Source organism: Thermobia domestica, chromosome 6 (genome assembly GCF_964235325.1).
Source record: "Thermobia domestica chromosome 6, izTheDome1.hap1.1, whole genome shotgun sequence".
In the NCBI taxonomy this organism is placed as follows: Eukaryota; Metazoa; Arthropoda; class Insecta; order Zygentoma; family Lepismatidae; genus Thermobia; species Thermobia domestica.
In genome coordinates, this window is record NC_137459.1 from 232,607,675 (window position 1) to 232,631,722 (window position 24,048).

Genomic DNA, 24,048 nt, shown 5'->3' on the forward strand with positions numbered 1-24,048 from the left:
ACTTTCCTCGAGAAAATATACAAGTAGGTACATAAAATCTAAATAGATGGGTAGAGGACGTATGGTTGAGATTAGATTTGTTAAGTTTCTATTGTAACTACCGCAACGATAACTGAATTGCCTATATATTCTACGTCTTTCTTACGAGGAAGCTCAAACATGTGACTTTTTTTCATTTGAATCCTTAGTCATAGGAAATCCCACACGTCCGCTCCATTAGAAGAGAAAGGGCATATGAGATGGGGAGGGGCAGAAGGGATGCTTAAAGCGTAACGATGTGGTTGAGAATTCAATTCCTAATGGTATTTTGCATAATATCTCAAGGAAATAGCATACGCGCGCTAAGCACTATCGAATAAATCAATGTAATGACAATTTGAAAGCAATCTTTGTAGTATAATATAGAAATTTTGAATGATTTTTTTTTTTAACAGACAATCTGTATAAGTTTCGTGCTTACTTTGTTGTAAAGCAATAGTGAATTGTATTGGCATACAGTTCTTGGTTATGTAGTTGTGATTGAGTTTGTCGTGGTTATGATTACTGTCCGTTGTATGCGCGCGTGTTGTTCGTGCTCCCGGCGGGGATAGATCGACGTGGAGATTAGGGAGAACCGAAGCTGTCAGTGGGTTTCCCTCACTTGCAGGGTTTTAGGAGCGAGAGTCGTTGTCATGGTGATCAGCTGACTTGACTACAACCGATATCCACGTGAGTCTGGATTCACGTTGGGTCACACATTCGGTAATTTTGTTAAATAACTATCTTGGAATAATTACTGGAGATCTCTTTGATTTTGTTCTCACTCAGTTCAGTTGTGTGAGCTGAAACTGGATCAACTTTGCCGCCCACGACGAACAGCGTTTATTAAAATTGACAGTTTATTTTTTGTATTATTGTTATGTTGGTTGTATATCGCTACATCTAAATAATGGTGATGTGTTTTTTCGTATATGCGTAAGTATCATCATCAACATGTATTAACCTTCTGTTGTTATAGTGTTGCATCTCATTTCTTTGTAGTAAAAGGATTTCATTCTGGTGGTTGCATGTGTGCGATCGCTGTAACTTCAATATTATTACAAACTCTTGTCAGGAAAGTTGGCGTGGTTTTGCATGGTATTTGTGGATTGTTTGTTTGTATAAAATTGCAACCTTCAGTATTTCATACTACTGCGTTTTATGTTGACTCCATTATGGTAGTTGGGGGCGCGGTAGCTCAGTGGTAGAGCGTTCACCTCCGGTGCTTGTGGTCCCTGGTTTGATCCCAGCTCGCGCCGTGTGGATTTTGTGGTGGACAAACGCCGTGTTCGTGATTTATCCCGTTTCCTCCCACTTTCTTCATTCCACTATTTCACTCATCTCTCATCATCACCGTCTCCTCTAGCCTAACAGGTATAACCGTGGGACGTAAAACTTACGAAGATTTTATTTTTTTCCATTATGGTAGTTGCCTGCTAGTTCTTTATTTTTTATTTATTTATTTAACAGGAAAGTTGTTGGCAAAGATATTTAGTAGTTTCATGAATCATGCTTATTTAGAATTTGGTAGAAAATTAATTTGTGTGAATTTAGTCCTGGTGTTACGTTCAGTCATCAGTGTAGGTTTTTACGTATTGCAAATTGTCCGGAGATGAAGTCTTCTAGAGACTCAGATGATTGAAATCGTTATGGTTTCTTTTGTTATGTATCTTCTAAGTTAAAATTAAATGGCGTAGCGGTTGGTTGCTAATTGAATTACGTAGGTGGTCTGTTGATCATTCTGTAGTACTATGTTTCCTTTAGTTACTATTAACGAAAACAAAATCACTTGGTGATCTCGTTCGTGGCTATGTGGATAACGTAAGGCGCTGGAGATCCGAGTTCCATTGAGCTTATGTGTTTTGGATTCCACGTTAAATTGTAGGTCTCTCATATAGCCTCGCTGATGGAAGATACAATAAACTCATGTCAAACCAAAGCCAAAACTACTTGATTCATTTTTGTAAGGAAAATGTAAGATATTTCCTCTGTATTTTTTTCTGTAATTGGAAAAACAAAGATAACCTTATACGAAAGTTTGATTAGTGTTGGAGGGTATTGAGAGAGAGTTCTATTTTTATTTTTGGTGCAACGTCTAAAGTTTATGGACCGAGGGTAAGGGAGGTGGTGATGATAAGTGATAATGGTGAAAGTACGAAAGCGAGAGGAAACCTGCACACACTGCATTTATCCACCCACAAAGCCTACTTGGCGGGAGCTGGTATCGAACCAGGGGCCCTTCGCCCCGAGGTGAGTGCTATATCATGGAACCACTGCGGCCATTTCTTAAGGTTTTGGCTACAATATCGTCACTGTTGACTTATGCGCATTTGCTATTTGTGGAAACTTTCTTCACAACATTTTCAAGAGTTTCTCCATAGGATTTAGCATCTCTTATATTAATACATTATGAAAAATAATATGAATAATGCTTATTTCCACTACGATTATATTTATTTGAAAGTTTTTGTAATTTTGAAAAACGAGCAAACGTTTTGTAATTGTTTTAAGTGAATTTTAGTAGTACGTTTATATCTTAGATCAGTAATTGTTGTTTAATTTATAATAGTGATATGAAAAAAAAATGCAACTTCCCTTTACACTTATCTATGGGCCAGACGTTGTTACCTCAGATCGATAAGTATATCATTTTTGAATTAATTACTCTTATAAACATTTTTGTGATCAATAGATTGTATGAGGAAGTACCTGGTTCTGATCTTTACGAACTTGTAATCATATTTTCCTTGTAAAACGTCGGTTATTTTCTAATCGCATGCGTATCGTACAAGTACTGTCCAGTGGAAATAAGTTTGTCGAAGAATGTCGTCCTGTCTGTATGAAACAGGAAGACCTTAAATAAATGAAATTTAGATTTCTGATATCTGAAGATATTTTTTTTTTCATGTATTTTTTTTTTTTTTTTTTTTTTGTCAAATAAATAAATAAAGCAAACATGCTTATTTGAAACATAATTCATAGGGTATTAGCTTCAATATCATTTAGAAATATCCGTTCTTAGTTACACGGAATTAATTTTCCTTGTGTGTAAAGATTTCCTTTCTCACTAATGTTGCTTTTACCTCAATCTTTCTTCTTAATCTCTGACTGAACAGTTTTTAAAGTAGGTTGCAACCCCCTTTCGTTTCCAACTCACAGCTCCAAAGAATGAGCGGGAAAGTCGGCCAGTGTATTTAACCTTATTTGACGTCTCCTTTTGTTTCGCTTAGGCTTCATTTGCAATGGTTGTCACTGAGTAATTAAATAAAATAAAAAGTTGGCAATATACTAACAACATTGTAAATACAACAATCTAGTTTTGTAATTCCATGAGTTGTTTGTATGACCTCTAATCTTTGGTTCCTCAACGATCACAGCAATTACCATTAGCCCAAAGTTCTATCAATTTTTGAATATCAATACAGAAAGTAATGAATAATTTTCGAAGTTACTGGGACATAACCCGCAACTTAACTATTCGATTCAGATCTAGAATGATGTTGGCCCATTGTTTATTAATCAATAATATATCACTCCTGCAAATGTTTTTTTTTTTTCGTTTTCTTCTGTGTATATTGTAAAGCATAATTTTGTGTATGTTAATAAGGAAAAATACATTTTGCTGTATAGTTAAAAAGAACAAAGATAAAACGAAAATTAAATATGATTTTGCTCACTTTTTCGGATGTTCAGATCTTTATCGGGGAATTGGTGTATTTTGTTAATTTGCTGATAGATAGCTATAGGTACCTGATGGCATTCATTTGTTTGCGTTAAGTGTCACGTCTTATAATTAAGCTTTATGCTGTAAGGCAGTGGATTTAATTAGGGTTGCGGTATGGCTTCTTAGGGGGCACATAAAATTTAAAACAACATAGGGCCTAGTTCTATTAAATGTATATCATTGTTCACCTGTTTAACATTATATACAGCATGATATATCAGTATAAACATAGTTATTTATTGAAAGTAATAAATTATAGTAATACTATTCATTAAATTTATATTTGACATTTCCGTATAATTTGAATTAAGGATAACTTAAATTTGGGGGTACCCGATTGGATGAAAAAGTATCCTTAGAGGTACGCGAATAAAAATGAATATCACTAATTTGAAGGACACACTGAGAAATATGATGGTATGAGTTAAGTTACGCAGTTTATGTATTCGTCAGTCCAACGACTCAATCCAGTTGACTATGCCAACCGATTGTGTAGCCGGAATGCTGGGTTGAACAGGTACATGATGTTTGCTAACACAAAATTCAGTGTTCTTTAAATCTAGTGTGCATTTTTGTCCCCTCGGGAGAAAAGCCCGAATAGTGCTTCGGATCCCACTTTAGCAAATATGTCCTACCTCATACAGTACCAGCGTAATAGCAAGGGATGTTGGTCAGATTAAAGGGAAGCAACTATCTATATCAATGTGCAGAGATTTAATTAAACAGTGACGCGTGTTTTGTATTATTGTTTTAACGTTTCGTGACGTTTACATGTCGAAGCAGCATACATAGTTACATACGTATGTAAGATATTAGGTGATTGTATTGTTGTTCCTGTGGAGTATGTATAGATATATGAGAGCATTAACAATGGAAAATTGAAAGGGGAATTCGGAAGTAAGCCTGACTGACACGTTTATAAATACACCATCATAGTATTAAGTAAAGAGATTGAAGTAAAGCTCAAATCTGTATGCCGGTCTCGAGATTCGAACCCGATATATTATGCATAGAAATATTTATTTTGTTTAATTATAACAAAGTATAAGAAGGAAAGAGGATTCTTTCGTAATCAGAAATTAGAATAACTTAAATTTCGAGATGACTTCCACCAGAAGAGAAAAGATACATACACCTCTACAGAAAAACAAGTTCACGGGCTCTGCAAACCATCGTGAACATCGTCAGTACAATAGCCTGCAGATGGTGGCAGTGGCCCAGATTGCTCTCTCTCTCTCTCTCTCTCTTTTTTTTTTTTTTTTTTTTTTTTTTCAGCGTGCGTAGGTTGGATGGAAGTAGCAAACATAATTTCTTTTCCCCGAAGTAGGACAACCATATCCGACTGACTTAATTGTCCGCTACTTTCTCTCCTTTCCCAGTGGCAGCAGGCCTACTTTTTTAAAATATTGCAAACCGTGAGAGAACATGTGCTCTTTTTCTTCTTTATCAGAGTTACCAAAAAGCTTTTCTTTATTACTATAAATTGAATAATTGTGAAAATATGTTAGGGTGTACTATGCATTTATATATTGTTGTCATATAGAATATAGACTTAGTTGGTTAACCATTTGTGTTACTTTAGGTGCGTACTTATTTATTTTCCTTATTATTGATTTTGTTAAAAGACTTACGTCTAGCAGGCGCAGGAGAATGGTCAGCGTTCTTGCTTCGTAGTCGAGGATTCCGGGTTCGGGTTTTGCGTCCGATCGCCTTAACTAAAGTGTGCAGCGGCATTTCATGAACTTGTACCTTCCATAAACGATACGATACATAGTGTGAAAATTTTAGCTATATATGTCAATTGTGTTTATACACAGTAAATGCTACATAGTGAAATATAAGAAGCTCTAGTCACACATTCACCAGCGAAATAGAATTCAGAGTAATCACTATGTAGTGTGAAACTCTTAAGAAGCAATTGTTCTTTTTGTTCAATGACAGATGCGCGGCACACTTCATTCATCGAACAGATGATTTTCTAGAACAATAGATGGCTTCTTGTACCTTTGGCGTTCATCACTCATTTCAGGCTGATGTTCAATGGTATTGAGCCTTACATCTGAGACTGGTACTCTTGCTGCAGGTCCTTTGTGTCTCTTTGCTTCCAAATGTGCTTCAATGTCTCTACTTGGACGACTAAATCTTTCTTTCCGTTTGTCTTCCTATAAAGCACAAGACACTCTGCAATTTATGTTCTGAACTGAAGTAAGTCCAGCATTTCACTTAAGGGTTTGTCTTGCTGAATCATAACCCGGCGATACAAAAGACACCCGGAAACTAAAGCGAAATCTAGCATATGCGTGAAAAATCGAAAATATAATTTCTTTCAACGAATTCTTATTTTCTACAACAACAATACTGATTGTCCCAGCATAGTTCTGGTTTACAACAATCATATGGGAATGGGCTGATTTACTGGGTCCAATCTCTTTGAACGTCTTCTCTGAAGAGACCATCTACACTCTCCTACGCGTTGACACCCAATAAATGTAGACATCAAAGTTACTGGATTGTTGTCGTACCAACGTACAAATGGAATTTCTTTTCCATCTATCACTGCGGTGGCTTCATAGAACTCCTGTCTTTCTTCTTGAGATCCTTCTCACTCATTAGATTTAGGTGTAAAATAGAAATAAAAAAAGATCAAAAGGACTTCTAGAGTCACTAATAAATTCAGAGTTGTGTAGCAGCTAAAAAATCTGATTCGTTGGGTTGTTTCTGAAGATTTTTGTGTTTCTACAAAATGCGTCTTCTTTCTCAGACCGTGAATGTTCTGAACCACCCATATCACAACGTTTTGCAACAGGTTCCTCACTGGTTGCTTTTCCTTCCACTTGATCATTGTCCAGCAAATCATCGTTTGTAGAAATATCGTTTCCATCGTTCTCAGGAAAATACTTTTACATCCATAAAATGTATATAGGTCATTGTTTTTCATTTCTGTTTCAAATAAATGTTAATTGCATAGTGACAAAAATTGGACAAACCAATTAAGTCACATGAGCAGTTTATGTGATTAATATTACTTACACAATGACTCGGAACTAATTTAACAGCGTTCACTATTCATGCTAATAATTTTATTTTTAGTACCAGTCAGCAGTTGACAAAATTAAACATTGCTAAACATGTAGACAAATCGACACAGCGCTCGCAGTGGAACAATGAAACTTTTATGCGCAGAAAACACAACGATTGACCACTACTTGACAGCACATGCCACAGCCCAGTAGAAATAATCCATGTATGTCACTGTATGCAATCAGTGAGAATTGCGCTTGCCTCCCTAGATGGAATTAAACAAAAACCAGTATGTCCCATATATGGAACAAGATGGGTTAACGTAATTATAAACCTCAATTCAGTTATCCCAAATTCAGCGTTCTGTACCGTCTTCATATGGTATTTAAGCACTTAGTTTCCCTTTGAGGTTGTGTGAATGTATGCTACATCATAATATAGTTCTTAATTTAATTCTTGTAAAAATGGTGGATTAGTGCTCATGTAAAAATGTTAGTTACGTGATTTTCGTAGTTGCAGTAAGTAGACTCAACTATATGGATAAAATTTTTAAGTTACAATGCTGCTCGTATGTCCTAGTATCCTCACATCGGCTGACATGCTAATTTCTGACGTCTCTCTAGGTATGTCATGCCCGACTTAGGCAAGCAGTGAATTACAGCGGGAACTGATCGAGAAAAACTTAGTGTAAGGTAGAAACTGATAGGTGGAACAGATTTTACTGAACCTTGCCAAATTAAAGTATGCCGTGCTTCGATTTTATTCATGAGTTGACGCTTGTGATCGTTTTTATCTTTATCAAAGATACAATAAAATTGTCGAATATTATCTTGTTTCATATGACAGGTAATAATGACATCTTCGAATTTCGAGAGAGGAAATTATTTATTTTCGGAATATTTACAGTTCAGGGGAAGTGTGTGATCAGTTAAAATGCCGTACACTGTTTGTCGTTTTACTGAAATTCCATTCATAAGTACATCTTTTCGGTAAGCAAATCTACCATAATGGGAAAGATATGAGTCGTTATTGTTAGTTCAGGAGCTTAATTTTGCGGGAAGGGAGACAAGATCCTAGACGTAAGTAATTTTTCACGCTTTTCATTGGTATAATTATTATCCTATAACTAAAATGTATACACATTTCAGATTCAGGAGAGAGGGCAACTGCCCCCCTGTGTTACATTCAAATAATATCGTGTTTGTATGCAGCAATATAACACTGGAACGCCTGGAGCATTTTGAACCAAACTTGTACACACATGACTTACGACCTTAAAAATAATATAGCATTATGGGGGTAGAAAACCCCTAGCACCCATAGGGTTGCAAAAAGAGTCAACGTAAGAGTAATTTAAATGTTCGATGTTATTGTCGAATAGATATTTTTTTTTTTTTTTTTTTGAGCGGGTGATCCGTAAGGTTAATAGTGACACTTCTGATGCCGTTTAAGTACAAGTTTAGTCCAATAGAATGATAAGCGGAGTTCTCGAAATTTCTTTTAAGGGGAAGGAAGCAATATCTTTAATTGAATTGAAATTCAAGTTTTCCCTTCTTTTGATCACATCATGAGAAAATTTCTGGGCCGTTTTAAATGAATTTTGGAACTTTTAGTTAATACCTCAAACTGGGCTTTTATGATGTCACTTTGATTAAAGGGCGCATTCTAAAACTAACAACTCATATAAATGGACAAGTTTATATATGCTCATTTTGTACTTCTGAATGATAACTGCAACGTTTCCAACAGATTGCTGGAGTCGCGGTGGTTTAGTGGTAGGAGGTTCAACTCTGGTACTTAGGGCCGCTGGCTCAATCCCAACTCACACCTAGTGGGCTTTGTGTTAATCAGACATCATGTGGGTAGGTTTTCTCAGGGTTATTCAGTTTCCTCCTACTTTCTTTATTCCCTCACTTAATTCATTATCATCATCACCTTGTACTTTAGGTTTCACGACATAATCATCGGACGTAAAACTGAAATACTTGGTAAAATCTTGTATCAGACAACTACCCACAGACTAGTATGTTAAAAAAAGTTACAAATGTGTGGTTCAACTGGAGTAGAATTCAGATGGCATATCAACTTTGGTTGTTAGATTAGTACTTCCTTTACTTAAATTGAATGTCGAACTTTAGATTGCAACTTTGAGTAATGCGTTTCAGGACCTTTCTTAATGGGATAAATCCGCTCAACATCTTCTGTTGTGCTGCTTCAGCAAACATCTTACATTGTGTTTTGTATTGTTATTAGTATAATTAGGTGGATATATTCTGCATAATTACTTGTATAGTAACTGTTAAAATTATTTATGTATTGGTCCCTTCATGGCAGAAGTGTTGTTACGATGGATAAATGGGAGCCCTCACTCCCCATGATTTCGTGTTCTCCCAAATGGGTTCCCTTTGTTATGTGTTTACTAAATTTGATACTTACAGCAAGCAAAGACTCTTTGTAGTATAACATAAAAGAACAATAGGTAAAGAAGAAAATAAGCACGCCAACACTTTAAAATTATTAAAATGATTGAGATGAATAATCTACTTTGTTACTCTCATTTGCGCAGGTGGACCCTACAATTGCGAATTTATTATTATGGGTAACAGTGTCTGAGTTTGATTTTTCTGTGTTTTTCCATAATTTATATTCATACAAACGCAGTCAAACAATTGAATTTTCATAAATAATTTGTTTCCATATCAATATTTCATTGGTACATTTCCTACAGCATGTAGAATAATTCTGACTTCATTCAATTTCAAGACATGCTTCAATAGGCTTGCATACTGAACTAAATAATAATAATAATAATAATAATAATATAGTATGTATGTATCTATATATGTGTATGTGATATGTGTCTTATATATGTGTGGAATACTCGAATGTTTAATTTTATCGAAAATATAAAAATCCGAGTATACTCGTTTTGCTGTTTCTGTAGGTTTCCCCTCAGATAGTGCTGTTTAAGGTGTTTACGTGTCTTTCTCGTAGATGTCACTGTAATCTTCGCCACTCAGCATTCTAGTTTGTTTTTGTGTACAGTGGTGGTTGTGATAAAGTTAAATTATGACACTTTCGTTTTGTTTTTGTTTTTTACCGGTGTGTTTTGTGTTACTTTAATTATTCAAGTGCATTTTGTAGCATATTATCACAACTTCCAATAGTAATATTAGTCCCGTTGCAAGCACGAAGTATATTCGGGATTTTATTTCAAGGGCTTTCCAGATACATGTATCTCATTCTTGAGTTGTCAGCAATTTATATTATCATCACCATTTATAATGTTCTTAAGTGATTATTTTGATTGAGTAACAATAAATACATTAAAATCGAAACACCTTTCTGTATAAAGTGATATGTTGAGGGTTTTATTTATTTATTTTTTTTTTATTCTGGAACAAAGTTTGCATTTAATATGTAATAAACTCGTTCCCCGTGAAAAATCATATCCGCGGGGGGATTGAAAGAGTGGCAATCTATCCGATGTATTGAGTGCCTCGAAATCTGTTTGGAAGTTTATAATATAATACGCAAAGTATTACGTGCAGCAAATTAATATCATGAATGACCACGTTATGTATACGCGTTGTTTTAAAAACTATTAATTTCAATTGTGTATGAATAGTTATTCATTAATCTACCACCCACGTGTTTCGTATTTTTAGGGATATTTCACAAATCAAACACTATTTTCTGCTATATTATAAGATTTTGTAATTTAGAAAATAATAAATGTAAATTTTCAGTTTAATGTCCCAGGAATGTGCCCTTTAGGCAAAGGAAGACGATGATTAAGCCAGGTGAAGGATGATGGAAGAATTGGTGGAATGCTAATGTTGGAGGAAATGAGAGTACCCTAAGAAGCGTTGCAATAATAATCATGTCGTTGAACAGTATAATGTAAACTAGTAAGTTCTGATATATATATACAGGGTTGTAGATAGCTTCACCGAAAAACTTTGAGAGGCGGTTCCTTAAACGAGATAAAAAAAAAAAAAATCTAATAAACATGGGTCGAAAAACGTCTCCTTTCAGAGTTATAAACTACCGAAAATTTGAAATATCACGTTTCAAAACGCCCTGGCTTAGAAACTATAGGACCTATCCAAAGGGTTTAAGGAATTACGCAGGAACTGGTATACGCTCTATCTAAATGTACATGTTTCAGAATTCACCGGTACCAGCAAAACGAACGCACCATTATGTCTTAAAGGAGTATCCGTATGCTTCAAATTCTTTTTTACAGTTCCTTTCACAGATAACAGAGGATGGTAAAACACGGATATTTAGATAGAACACACACTAGTTCCTGTGTACTTCCCTAAACCGCTTGGGATAGGTCCTATAGTATCTAAGTTAGAGAGTTTTGAAAAGTGATTTTTCGGATTTTCAATGGATCATAACTCTGAAAGGAGACGTTTTACGGTCCATGTATATTAGAACTTTCTTCTTTCATTTCGTATAAGGAATCGCCTCCCAAAGTTTTTCGGTGGATTTACCTACCACCCTATATATATATATATAATATAGGGTGGACCATGTATCTTGGTATGCCATTGTAACTTTAAACTAATTAAGAGAAAATGCTGAAATTTTGTACCACACAAATATCAGTAGGGAGACATTATTTGGCGTACTCTGTGATACCACAAGGTTCACAATGTTACCAACCCAACACAAAAGTGCATTATTTTTTCAACCAGCAATATGCCAGATTATAATAGATTTCAAATTTGTGTCAAAGAAAACCTTCAAAGTTACATTTATTATTTAGTGTTCAAACTAGGGACGTTAAAATATTACATCATTCAAATTTTGGTGACCTCTGCAGCAGTAATAACAAAAGTAGGGATGCGCACGAGACGAGTCGAGACAGAATTTTCTTGACAAATTTCGAGTCGAGACACAGCTCTTCCAATAGAAAAGAATAAATTTTTCGAGTCGAGACATCACTTTTACAGCACATTTTCGAGACGAGACAGCCGCAAATCTTGTCTCGTGTGCATCCCTAAACAAAAGTGAGACAGACATAGCAATGGACGTTCAAAGTGGTTTAGTATATAATAGTATGATCATGTGAAAAGACGGATTTAGGATGAGTGTGGACAGAGTTACACGGGATTGAAAATTTAACTTTATTTTTTTAACACATTATGTTTGGAAACTGCTTAGATAATCGCATCCTCTAATGACATAAATGATTTTCCATAAATATGAAGATCACAGTGCCGTTTACAGCAATTTGATATCCGAAAATGTTCTGGAGATATGGTAAAAAGTTAAAAATTTGCAATACTACTTAAACTTATATAATTCCGTGAACTGTTGTAATTACGTATACAAAATCATTTTTATAATATCATAGAAGCGAACTAAATCAAAAATTGCTTTAAAAAGTATCCACAAATATGACATTTTAAGGAATATATTAAATTTTACGCTTTTTTTCATATCTACCAAGTTGTTTGAAATGTCAAATTCTCTAAATAGCATTATCATATTTATTAACTAACTGTATTTCCTATAAAACCCTGAGGTTCAATGCCGCATTCACAAAAGCTCTCCATTGACTTTTATCCTTAGCCAACTGGATCCAGTTTGTACTCCTTATTTCTGCGAGATCCATCTTAATATTGTCCTCTCATCTCCACCTAGGTCTTCTTAATGGTCGTTTTCCGATTGGACTTCCAGTTAAAACTTTGAAAGTGTTCCTACTTACCTCCATTCTGGCTATATAACTTGCCTACCTGAGGCTCCTAGATTGCATGACCCTGACAATGTTTCTAAACGGTATAAATTATGTAGTTCCTCGTTATGAAGTTTCCGTCATTCCCTTTCCCCTTCCTCTTGTGTCCGAATATTCGTCTCAGGATCTTTTTCTCAAGTACTTTCAGTCTATGTTCTTCTCTCAGGGTAAGCGATCATGTTTCGCACCATATAGAACAACAGGCATGATTATCATTTTATATACTTAAGCTACAAATTCCTCGATAGAATTCGCGACGACAAAAGATTTTGAACTGTTATAATATTTACATATTATATCATTAATCATGTACGTAATTGAATGTGATAATTATCTTAAAGCTTTTACGAAATAAAATCATTTGAAGCAAGTCAAACGTTCAATTCTTTGTAACTTTGCTTGTGCTTCTCCGAATTATATAATATAATGACCGTCGTATTCGAGATCAGAGTACTTTGGATGTGCATTTCCCCACCTGTATCATTTGCGTTATTGCTATTTTAGAATTCCCCAAAATTTGATCGCTTTTCGATGTTTTCAATACTGCGTAACAAATGTGCTATTGTAAGTTTTCATTTTATATGTAGATTTCAAATATGCAATAGACTGACGTAGTGTAGTTTTAAAAATATACCTTTACGTTAAAATATTAGCGTTTTCTGCCCATTAGTTTAAAGGTTACAATTGCATGTCAAGATTAATGGTGCACCCTGATATACATAATCTTAGTTCTGCAGTATATTAAAAAAATAATGAGAGACTACCGAGCATAACTATTTTTTGTAAACTACTAGGTGGTACCCCATGACAAATTTAGTACACGTGTGAAATATTACGGTGTTAACTTCTGGTACTTAATTATGAGCCATAAAAAAAATAATTGGAGCACAAGACGATGAATGATGACGGTTGATTAGCTTTGTTGTAAATATAGTTCTGTAAAGATTTGTTTAATGAATCAATGAACTTTTTGTCTTTACAATAGGCAAACTTACTAGGTATCTCTAGTTGCATACTTTGTTCACTTATGTGTAAAGTATGTTTTGTTAATTGTGATCTTGTTTAATATCCATACAGGAGATGAACTTCAGTAAGTTGGAGTATCGATGACAGAAATTAATTTAATGATATTTACCAACTTTCTATAACAAACTTATGTTTCAGGCCCGTTCCAGATATTACATTGACATTTATATAGCTTATTATTTATAAGTATACCTAACATTTTGTGAACATTTAATTTATGTATTCTTTTCTTTTTGTGTACTTACAGATGTTCTAAGACATCGAATTATGGTGGCAGAATTTGTCGCCCGGCAGAGTGGATCGCCCATAAATGGTGAAACTCCGTCTGCTGTACAAGTACCTAATTCCAACATGCCCAGCAGCAGCAACAGCGGCAGCAGTATGAGCACCGCAAATGGACATTTCTGCAGCCAAGACGGCGGCGGCCTCCTTGCAGCAGCAGCGCCAGCAGCTTCTCCGAATCCTGATTCGACAGATCGATCCGGCGACCAGAGTGACCGGAGTGTATCGGATATGCCAATATATCCCGAGACATTCCCACTTCCTAATAATTTTGATCTCAATTCTCACATCAAGCGGAAGGAGTTGTTTTCACATCGAAAACAGCGTGAATTCATACCCGACAACAAGAAAGATGAGAGCTATTGGGATCGACGACGCAGAAATAACGAGGCTGCTAAAAGGTCAAGAGAAAAACGTCGTTTTAATGACATGATATTGGAACAGCGTGTTGTAGAACTTACCAAGGAAAATCATGTTCTCAAAGCGCAGCTATCTGCTATCAAGGAAAAGTTTGGTATTAGTGGTGAAAGTCTTATCAGTGTTGAACAGGTGTTAGCAACGTTACCCACAAGTGATCAAGTTCTTAACATCAAACGATCTAAGCTAATGCCAGCGTCTTTGCCTTTACTTCACATGAATGGCCATCCATCTCCTGCAGTCCCTGCTCTTATCCCTGGTCAAGGAGCCGTACCAATACCTTTAAAGCCTATGGTGATGAATCCTCCAACTAGTGTTTCTAACTTGTATCCTCCACCAACGGCTTCTCCACCAAACCATCCTAGACAACAGGATCCAAGAATTCAGGCACAAATTCAGAATCCTATTCCAACATCAGTGATACATGAACCGATGGCCATTGAGGGGAAATTTAGCGAGATAAGCCAACCTTCATCAACTCAAAATAACCACTATCACGAACAACCTACCATCAACTTTCCAGAACCCGATTCTTTTCAGTACAATCCATCCTATGTTAATGGCCACAGTCAACAACCTAATCCAGCAGCACACCATCATCCATCAGTGTACAGTACAAGCAACAGTGGACAGAACGATAACCAGCCTGAATATGAGAACAGTAGTGTACTCAACTTGAGCAGAACTAGAACAGAATCACCAGCGGAAAGAATAAGTTCTCCTTATTCTGCCGTTACCCCTCATGAGCTATCTAGTGGAGACGAAGGATCACCTGCAGCTAGATCTCCAGTCGGTGATAATTACACTGGTAGCAGTAACCTACCACATAAACTTCGGCACAAATCGCATCTTGGGGAGAAAGATGCAGCCACAACTCTACTCTCTCTGCAAATTATAAAACAGGAACCTCGAGCTAGCCCTCCCTGGGATTCTGAAGATCCTGCAGGCAGTGCCAGTGGCAGCAGCGATGAACGTGACTCCGGAATTTCCCTTGGAGGTGAGTGGCAGTCTCAACCCCCTCATTCAACTTCCTCAGACCAGTCACAGTTCCGCAAGAAGGGCCGTGTTCGGCGTGTACCTACGGAAATCGTACCTAGTGATACATCTAGCCCATCACCACCAAGTGAGAAATTGGAGACTGAAAATAACTATCTCAAATCAGAACTGGCTAAACTTGCGTCTGAAGTTGCCACCTTAAAACACATCCTCGTTAGAAAAAGACCAAACAACACAGCTTCTGTTACTAGTGGTGAAAGACCATAGGAGGTGAAGAAAGTGAAATAAACGTCCCTATTAATTTATTCCTTTACATGATACTGTGTATATTAATATGTACTGCGTCGTGATTCAGTGCACGTCTATACATTATTGTGTATTGTGTAATAAACATTCACAAACTGATTACTGTAGGCAGGTGCACAACAATGGACTTCAAAGACTGCGTAGTGTTAGTTCTGTCCACGCGTTATTGTGGAAGTTTATATAATGTATTCCACCAATGTTTGAAGCTTTTTATTTTCTACGGTATTTTTTGAACTCGTGTAACTAGGTATAAGCCTGGGAATGGATGTCTATTTATTATTGTTTAGTGAAAAAGACTGCTGTTTCTATGAACTTATTGATCTTTCGAACATTTTGTGAATACTAAATTAATTATTTTAAGAGCTCGTATATTTTGAAGTTGTGACAGAATTTAGTAGGCACAATATCTCTTTCTGATATTGCACTTTTTGAGATATAAGTAATGGATTCTCCAGTACAAGTCTGAAATTAAGATAAAAATCTTCAATGCCTCTTTTTTGTAAATATATTTTATGTACTTTGTTCCCGATCATTAGAATTAGTTGTTTCTATATATTGGATGGACGTCGTTTCTGACACACTGTATAGTGTTGTCTGCTCAAAATACAATTTTCGCCTTGTATGACTTTGTATGTAGTGTATGTATTGCAATAAATTTGAGCGTTTTGTCTTTTAGTTCACACTACTTTCAATGTTCCCTGAAAGTAAGATCCAAATTTGACTTTGGATCCAAATAGCTACTGATACTTTACAATTTACTCGAATTGCATTATTCGTGATTAAATTACATATAATAATAAGGAAATACTTAAGTAAGATTCCCGATTTATATGTATATATTTTTATATGTATATAAAATCCGTACTATGCGTGACATAATCTGTTTTAATCAGAAATGCAGAAAGAGTACCGGTACTACTAATTATGGAGTGGTAGAAGAAAGAAAATTTTACATTATGTAGGAAATGATGGGTACTTACCATATAGGGGATTTAACGTTTTCTGCATCTGACTTTTGTCTTTCAGACGTAATTTATCATATTATATTTCAAAACATCTGAAAACAGGAAATTTTACTGATGTTCATTTTTATCTTCTTAAAAAAAAAGAAAAAGAAAGAAAGACACTTTTTGTTAACAAAGTTAGTTGTTCTGCATCAAGTATTACTTGATATGATCAGGATAAGTACACATCACACACACACACAGAGACAGTTCAGTCTGCTGCATTATCATAATGACAAGATTAGATTTTTCTTAAGTCTTGCATTTTTTTTTACTTTTAACTCACCCTAAACTAGTTTCTATGAATCGGTAACAGCAATATTCGTTAATCAAATCTAGGAAAATAATAAGATGGTTTCATATTCTATTCAAAATTGTAATTAAAGTTTTATTTTTAGTGCGATGGTAGTGGAATAGGTTTTTTTTTTTTTTAATTTTTATTTTTAAACTTAAGAATTCAAAATTATATTAATACTTGCATTATACATTCCAAGCGTGTTTCGTATGCGTGAATAAACCCTAGGTGTTCGTTATAATTGAGAATTAGTATAATATAATAGACAAAATCAAGGAGATACAGTCGTCTTGAAAAAATCCTGGCCATCCGCCTCTCGAAAACCAACCAAAAAATAAAGAAAGAAAGAGAGAGAATACTCTTATCCATGGGCAGAAATAAACCAGATTTTTTTTTTTTTTTTTCTGTTGGAGAACTTCATTTTAAGCAAAGTATTAAATTTTTGAGAATGAGAAAGAAAGATAGGTGGATAAGACTGTCCCTCTGACTCTATACTTCGATTTCCTTGAAGTGATAGATTTGTTCAACTCAGAAAATGCAACATCGCATAAAATATCAATGTCAAGGAGAGAATAATCAGGTTTTATGTATAAAGCTCACGAAAATTGAATACCATTGCAAATAACATAAACGTTATTCAGATCGAGTTGCACATCTCATGTAATCGTCATAATTGATGAAATGTAGATAAAGTCCTCCATGATGAAAATTTCGATCTGCATTTTGCCTGAGCAGTTATGAATATTGTAAGATTTTTCATTTGCATTTAAACTTTTTTTTTTTTTTCACTGCTGTCCTTTGCTAAACATTGCTTTCCTAATCTACGTGAACGACAGAAGTGTGCTGCAGTAGGTGATACATTTCGTTCACGAAAACTTGGAGAAAGCGACAGCTGTCAAACCAGATTCCATAAAGCAACAAAAGCACGCACATGTCTCTCAGATGTTGCGAGTGATATTAAATTTTAATTTGTCTGACAGTTGTGCCCTTTAGGCTAAAAGAGAAGATGATTAATGAAAATAAATTATAATGATATTATTATTTTTTGTTCTTCCACCGGACATCGAACTCCCAGATATTCTGTGTCACAGTGACGATGTTGTAGTGAGCAAACATGCTTCCAAAGAAAGAAAGAAAGTAAAAACGTTTGGGAAGACTATGTCATGTCTCTTTTCCATTGAAACGTTAGCATTTCCTACATAGTAGAACATTGTTAGAACAGTGATTTTGAGTTAGGACGTGCTAATGTTAGTATTAAAATTAAACGTTGTGCTCAGGAGCTTCCTCCACAGCCCACATCAGCAATTGAGTCCTATCCAAGGAAAGCGTTAATGAAACTTTCAGGGTCTGTACTGAAGAAGATCCAGGGTATGGCTGCCTGTGAGAATTCACTACCACAGCATGATTATGGTAAAGAATTGCATATGACCTAATCAACAGTAAATCGTTCAGTTCATTACGAACAGGTTATAAACTGTCTACAAGGCCAGTGTGCATGCACTAGTACCCCGGCATATCAAAAGTGCAAAGTAGAAAGCTGTACTGTCATCGCTTGAAATTAATAGTGGACGTAACATGCATCTAACGAAGAGACTGTGGAAAAACTCGAGTCATCACCTACAGAGGTTTTAATGAAAAAGATTGTAACTTTGTCATTGCAATGAAAGATTGTTGTAATGTTTATAATTGTCACTGAATTTTGCTACATAGGAAGTTCAAGATCCGTAAGGTCGAAAAAAAAAAAAAAAAAAAAAAAACCTAAAATTCAATGTTGCTTATTACCAAGAACATACCCTATCCCAAGTTGAGACTGACGATCTACCAGCACTGTATGGCGATGACGGTTTGTGTGGAACTGCACCACAATAAAGTTCAAAGCCTTACATCGAAAAAATCGCTGGCCTTTAGCGACTCGTGGCAGCTACAACTGGTTGATTTGATTTTGATTTTGAGTTTAACGTCTCATTCAGCAGCAAGACTATAGGAGACGTGGACATATTGATTAACGTGGAATGATCTCTCGTCGGAAATCGAGCCCGGGTCACCAACACCAAAGGTGCGTACGCTAACCGCTTAGCCACGAGGGAGCTCAGATGCAACTGGTATCCATACTATTCCATTCGAGGAGTCGAAGTGCACGACTCGTGAATTACTGCCCATTTGGACTCCTTAAACGGCGCCTTTCATCTAGTCGTGTTTGCACGGAAAATGGTCCTGTAAAATCTACAAGCAAGGGTGGGACAGCATACCCTTGGTACAGCTGCAACGGATTCTGCTGCAGTGGAAATTGGTAGTCGTGCAATGGCTTACACCGGTGGCCATAACATCGAGCTTAGTCGATAGTAATGGGGTAGAATACCTAACACACAGCTTCAGTTTGTCCCAATGGAAATTTATTATGTTCCATTCCGTTTGTTTTACGAATATACCGTAGTTAAAATATCACTTACATAGATATTGTATCGCTTGCTTTCGAAATTTAATGATATGCTTATTTCCTTTTGTCGGGCGGTATTTTGTTTTCATTTTTTTATTATTTATTTATTTATTTTGTAATTTGTGCGTGTGTGTTTTTGAACGAGCTTCGGGTGTGTTGGCTTTCATTCATCATTGAAGAGGAAATAATAAGAGGGTAGCAAGGTTATTTTTGGAGTTTGCACAAAATGTAATTAGGTTTTGAAATACAAGTAGTACAATGTGGGTTTCATGTATTTGATGTACAATTCAAAATGTACAAAAATGAAATAAGCGAAGTGTTTCAGTACCATTATACTCGAATTATATCAAATTTAAGAGTTCATTCGCCGTGTATATACTGCTCCTTCACTTCGTCCGCTTCATGAGATAAAATAAATGAGATAGTATATCTAATTAATATCAGGGTTGCTTCTACCCGACTTCCGATTATGTGAGTTAAAATCATACCACCAGTATGCACAAAATAATAATAACCAAAGTTTGCGTGACATTATCCACATAAAATGAATATACTGTATATGTATCGAAATCGGCAACAGAAGTTCCATTCTTCAAGTAAAAGTTGGTTTTGGTAATTTTTTTAAATATAGTTTTTTTTTTTTGTCCTATTGACTGGTTTTATAGTTTTTGTTGTCCCTTCTTAATAGCATATTTATCTTTAAAATGAGGACGAAAGAAATTTTGCTAAAGGTGTTTAGTCTTATTCTCTAACAGATTTTAAAATAAAACACGTCGGTATATACACGAAGATCATTGCTGATTACTCATTAGCATGGATTGGTTATTTGCGTACTGTACTCCATACATATTAAAAAAGAAAAGAAAAGTGTTCTTTGACAATCTTACTGCATACAGTGTTCCTTGAAATTGTGATATCTTACATACAGTTCACAGATGGAAAATACTTCATGTGTTGAAGATTGCATGTTCAATTTCGGAATGTAAGCTTAGAATTTGGACGAGTTTGTGCAAATCAGTGGGGTATGAGGGGAGTTGCCGGATTTTAACCACCCTTGAGCAAGACATTATAGATAAATAAACACTATACTAAGATGTATATTCAAAAATCACGTTTGATATATGAAATTGAGTCTTTAAACCCCTCTCGACAAAATTTTGCGTACGTACGCCAATGATGCATAATCACTTATTTATAAACTGGAAGAAATTAAAGTCCTGTAGAACAGGAATATATGACTGCCATATGTGCCGGGTCATTATCCGTATTATGACATAATCAGTATTTCTGGAGCATCTGCGGTTCAGTTCAAAACTGCCTTAGACAAGGAATATTTGCGGTACGCAGAATGCAAAGTGCGCAAGAAACAGGAAGGTGTCTTCCTATGGTTGCCAGATTTCTGGGTACACTTTCGATTTTATTGAAAACTGTTGAAATCATTTAATTAACTTAAACTATCGTAATAAGATTAACTTTGAAATTAGAACTTCACTGTAACAAAAATTAAAGTTGAAACTAATATGTATATGCTATTTAAATACAACATACTGAAATGTTTATTTTTTTATTTTATTTATTTATTTTTTTATTTTTTTCTCATATTAAATGGTTTCCAATGTGTTTAGCAGTAGAACATTCATGGGAGATATGGGGTGTCAAGTCTGTATATTTGTGATTGGATTTTTTTAAGGGAAGGCTTCGTGCCCTGGGATCGAAATAACGTATTTCCAGTTTCACTAAAAGACTTTCTCGTCGCTTACAATTCTCTGCACGGTAAACTTATTCCATAGAGCGCTGCGGATCTCTCACAAACTCCACAGATCGTTACGTGCTCTTTCACGTTTCTTTAAAATCAAAGAGTAGAAACTTCCTGTATTTTTCTTGGTGAGCTCGTAATCGGTGCAATGAGGAAGGAATAACTTATTAATCTATTTTCGAGTCCAAAACAAAGGGCAGTTATTTTGCCACTTTTTAAAAAGAGTACGATACGGATACGGACTCAAGTCTTGAGCAATGGCGTAGCAGCTGCCCCCACAACCCGAGCATTGTGTGGGGGGGGGGACGAGGAATAGGGGGCCCCGAAGTCTTGCGATGAATAAATATTTAAAGAAGTAGAATTTCAACCTTACTTCCACTAAATAATTCCACTTGCAAACATTTGTGTATATTTGTGTGTACACCCTGATTTCCAAGCCACAAAGACTTCTCGGTTTCGAAAAAAAAAAAAAATCATCAACAAGTACGTTGAACTTCAGTTCAGTTTCGCAGCAGAAGAATGTTCTTTTGTTCCTCCCTCTTCAAGATTTTGGCCTTTAGGGTCCCCAATTGACTGTCGGTTCGCTTTATGTACACATGTATTGCTAATAATAATAATAAAGCCACGACTCTTAAAAGACTATGTCCATCAAGGTTGGGGTCAGCTTACGACGCGTTGTTAACTGTTCGTTTTCGTTATGGAGAAATTCTGAAGGTTTTAAGCAACATAATTGTGACATCAAACAAATCAGAGGAACGCGACGATGCAATTCCCTTAAGAAAACAAATGGAATCCCACGAGTTTGTAATTCAAGTGGTAGTACAACATACAATTTTAGAAACGATGACCATCGTATCGAAAAAAATGCAGTCACCAAATGAAGATGTACAAGCTGTAACAAAATTACTAGGTGAGCCACTTATTTCACATAAAGAATTAAGGAATTCTTTTGACGAAGTGAAGAAAGAGTCCGAAGAAATGACACAAATATGGGCGATCGAATGTCGTTTCACAAGTAAACGTTCAAGTAGAGCAAAAAAGTTTTTTTGACGAATTATGTGAGGATGAAAGACTAGATAATTCAGAAGAATATTTCAGTATTAATGTTTTCTATAGTTATTTGGATACTGTATTGAGTCAATTACAGACCAGGTTTGAAAGCATGATGAACATCACTGAAAAATTTGAGTGTTTGCAACCCAGTATTTTCGTGAACAGTAGTGACAATGAACTCCATTTGAAGGCGGAAAGACTTGTAGTGAGCTATCCGAATGATATTTGTTCAGAATCCCCTCATCAGTTACTTATGACCCGTAGTGTGCTTCGAAATGATATCAAATGCTTAAAAGTGGGAACAGTTAAAGATTTTGCGGAATTGGTCCTCATTAAAAATCATGTGATTATTTCCAGTATTCCTGAGGTCTCTGTGGCGTTCCACTCTCCTTAACTCCATTGTTTTTAACTCTTCCTGTGACAGTGGCTTCAGCAGAACGATCTTTTTCAAAACTAAAATTAATTAAGAGCCATGTGCACAGTTCGATGATGTAGGAACGTTTGTCATCCCTTAGTATGATAAGCATCAAAGTTGAAAGAGCACGCAAATTAAATCTGCATTCTTTAGTGGAAGATTTTTCTCGCAAAAATGCTGCAGGAAAAAGACGTTTGAAAGTTCAAGATTAATTGTAAGTAGAAAGTGCATGTATTATTATTATTGTTATTATTATTATTATTATTATTATTATTATTATTATTATTATTATTATTATTATTATTTATATTTCGAAAAAAAAAACATCTAAACATGTATATTACAGTTGTTTCAACACAGTTTAACGTTTCATGCTCCATAGACCTCAAAACCGTGGTCAGTTAAAACTGTTACACACTAAATTTGTTATAAATCACTTGAAAGCCAGCCTGATGAAAAGCCCGTATAACAAGCGAAAATCCCTCGAAAAATTACCCAAGTAATTATCCTTTCCATTCGACAACCACTCTGCCCTTAGTTGTCAAACGGGTTGCATAACATGAATTACACTCAAATCAATAACATCTTTCCCCTGTACAAATTTTACAACCTACCTCCCCTTGTAGGTTTAGCCGAAAGGCATTTTTATTATTGTCGCCATAACTATCGGCTTTACAACTAGGGTCCATTTTCTATACTTTACGGGGGGGGGGGGGCGCAAAAGTGTGCTACGCCACTGGTCTTGAGGTACAAATTATCCATACAAAATTCAGACGTTGGCAACCCTATGTCTTCTATGCGCATACACGATACTTTACGCAAATATTAGAGCATAATAGCAATATCAATAAATCAGTATATTTATTATTTATTGTCTGATGAATTTTATATCACCTGTATCTCACAGATAAAGCCAAAGAGTTAGTTGGCTAAACTGTAACCCGTGTTGAATTTTAATGAAAATATATAGTTTTGCTCAGCAAATAATTAGTTTATATTTAATCAATAAATCAGATATCGTAAACGAGCAATATTAAACTATATTAATTGGGAAACAAGGGTTGTGTCGTGTTTGAAGTGGACAAAAACTGAGGTTATTTGTCTCTGTACTTTATATATGTAACAATTAACAAAAAAAAAAAAAAAAAAAAAACTGTCAGCACACATGAGAGTCACAATATTCGAGTGGTGATACTTCTGGAGTTCAGATGTGTATAACCGCCTAAAAAAAAAAAAAAAAAAAAAAAAAAAAAAACAATGAATTTATAAAGGTAAGTACACGAGCATTACATATACCTCATATTACTTGATGTAAAAAAGAGACTCTAATGCTAACGTATTTACATAACGTCAGTACATGAGATCTGAGGAACAAGAACACATTAATTGTTAGCTATTGCTATTTCTGGAATATCCACAGAGAAACATTTAATCCTATGAAAGTTGTTTGCCATCCATGATTTTCTTAATGATATGTCAAGTGATTAAAGCAGTTAGCAATTAACATTTTCGGGTGGCGTCCCAGGACCTTACGGGACAAGGATAGCAT

The 24,048-nt window shown here is 35.4% G+C and overlaps 1 protein-coding gene across 8 annotated transcripts in view; it reads left to right on the plus strand.

The window, feature by feature from the left end:
* vri (nuclear factor interleukin-3-regulated vrille) overlaps positions 1 to 16,214 on the plus strand; it is a 1,376,222-nt gene extending 1,360,008 nt beyond the window's left edge. For 7 of the 8 annotated variants that reach the window (XM_081762650.1, XM_081762656.1, XM_081762654.1 and 4 more), the window contains one exon: positions 13,786 to 16,214. In XM_081762650.1, coding sequence (XP_081618776.1) covers positions 13,786 to 15,500 — 1,715 coding nt within the window. In that variant the 3' untranslated portion in view covers positions 15,501 to 16,214. Of the gene's footprint in view, positions 1 to 932; positions 955 to 13,785 lie in introns of those variants that run through there. The other variant, XM_081762652.1, reaches the window with a different exon arrangement.
* The last annotated feature ends 7,834 nt before the right edge of the window (positions 16,215 to 24,048 follow it).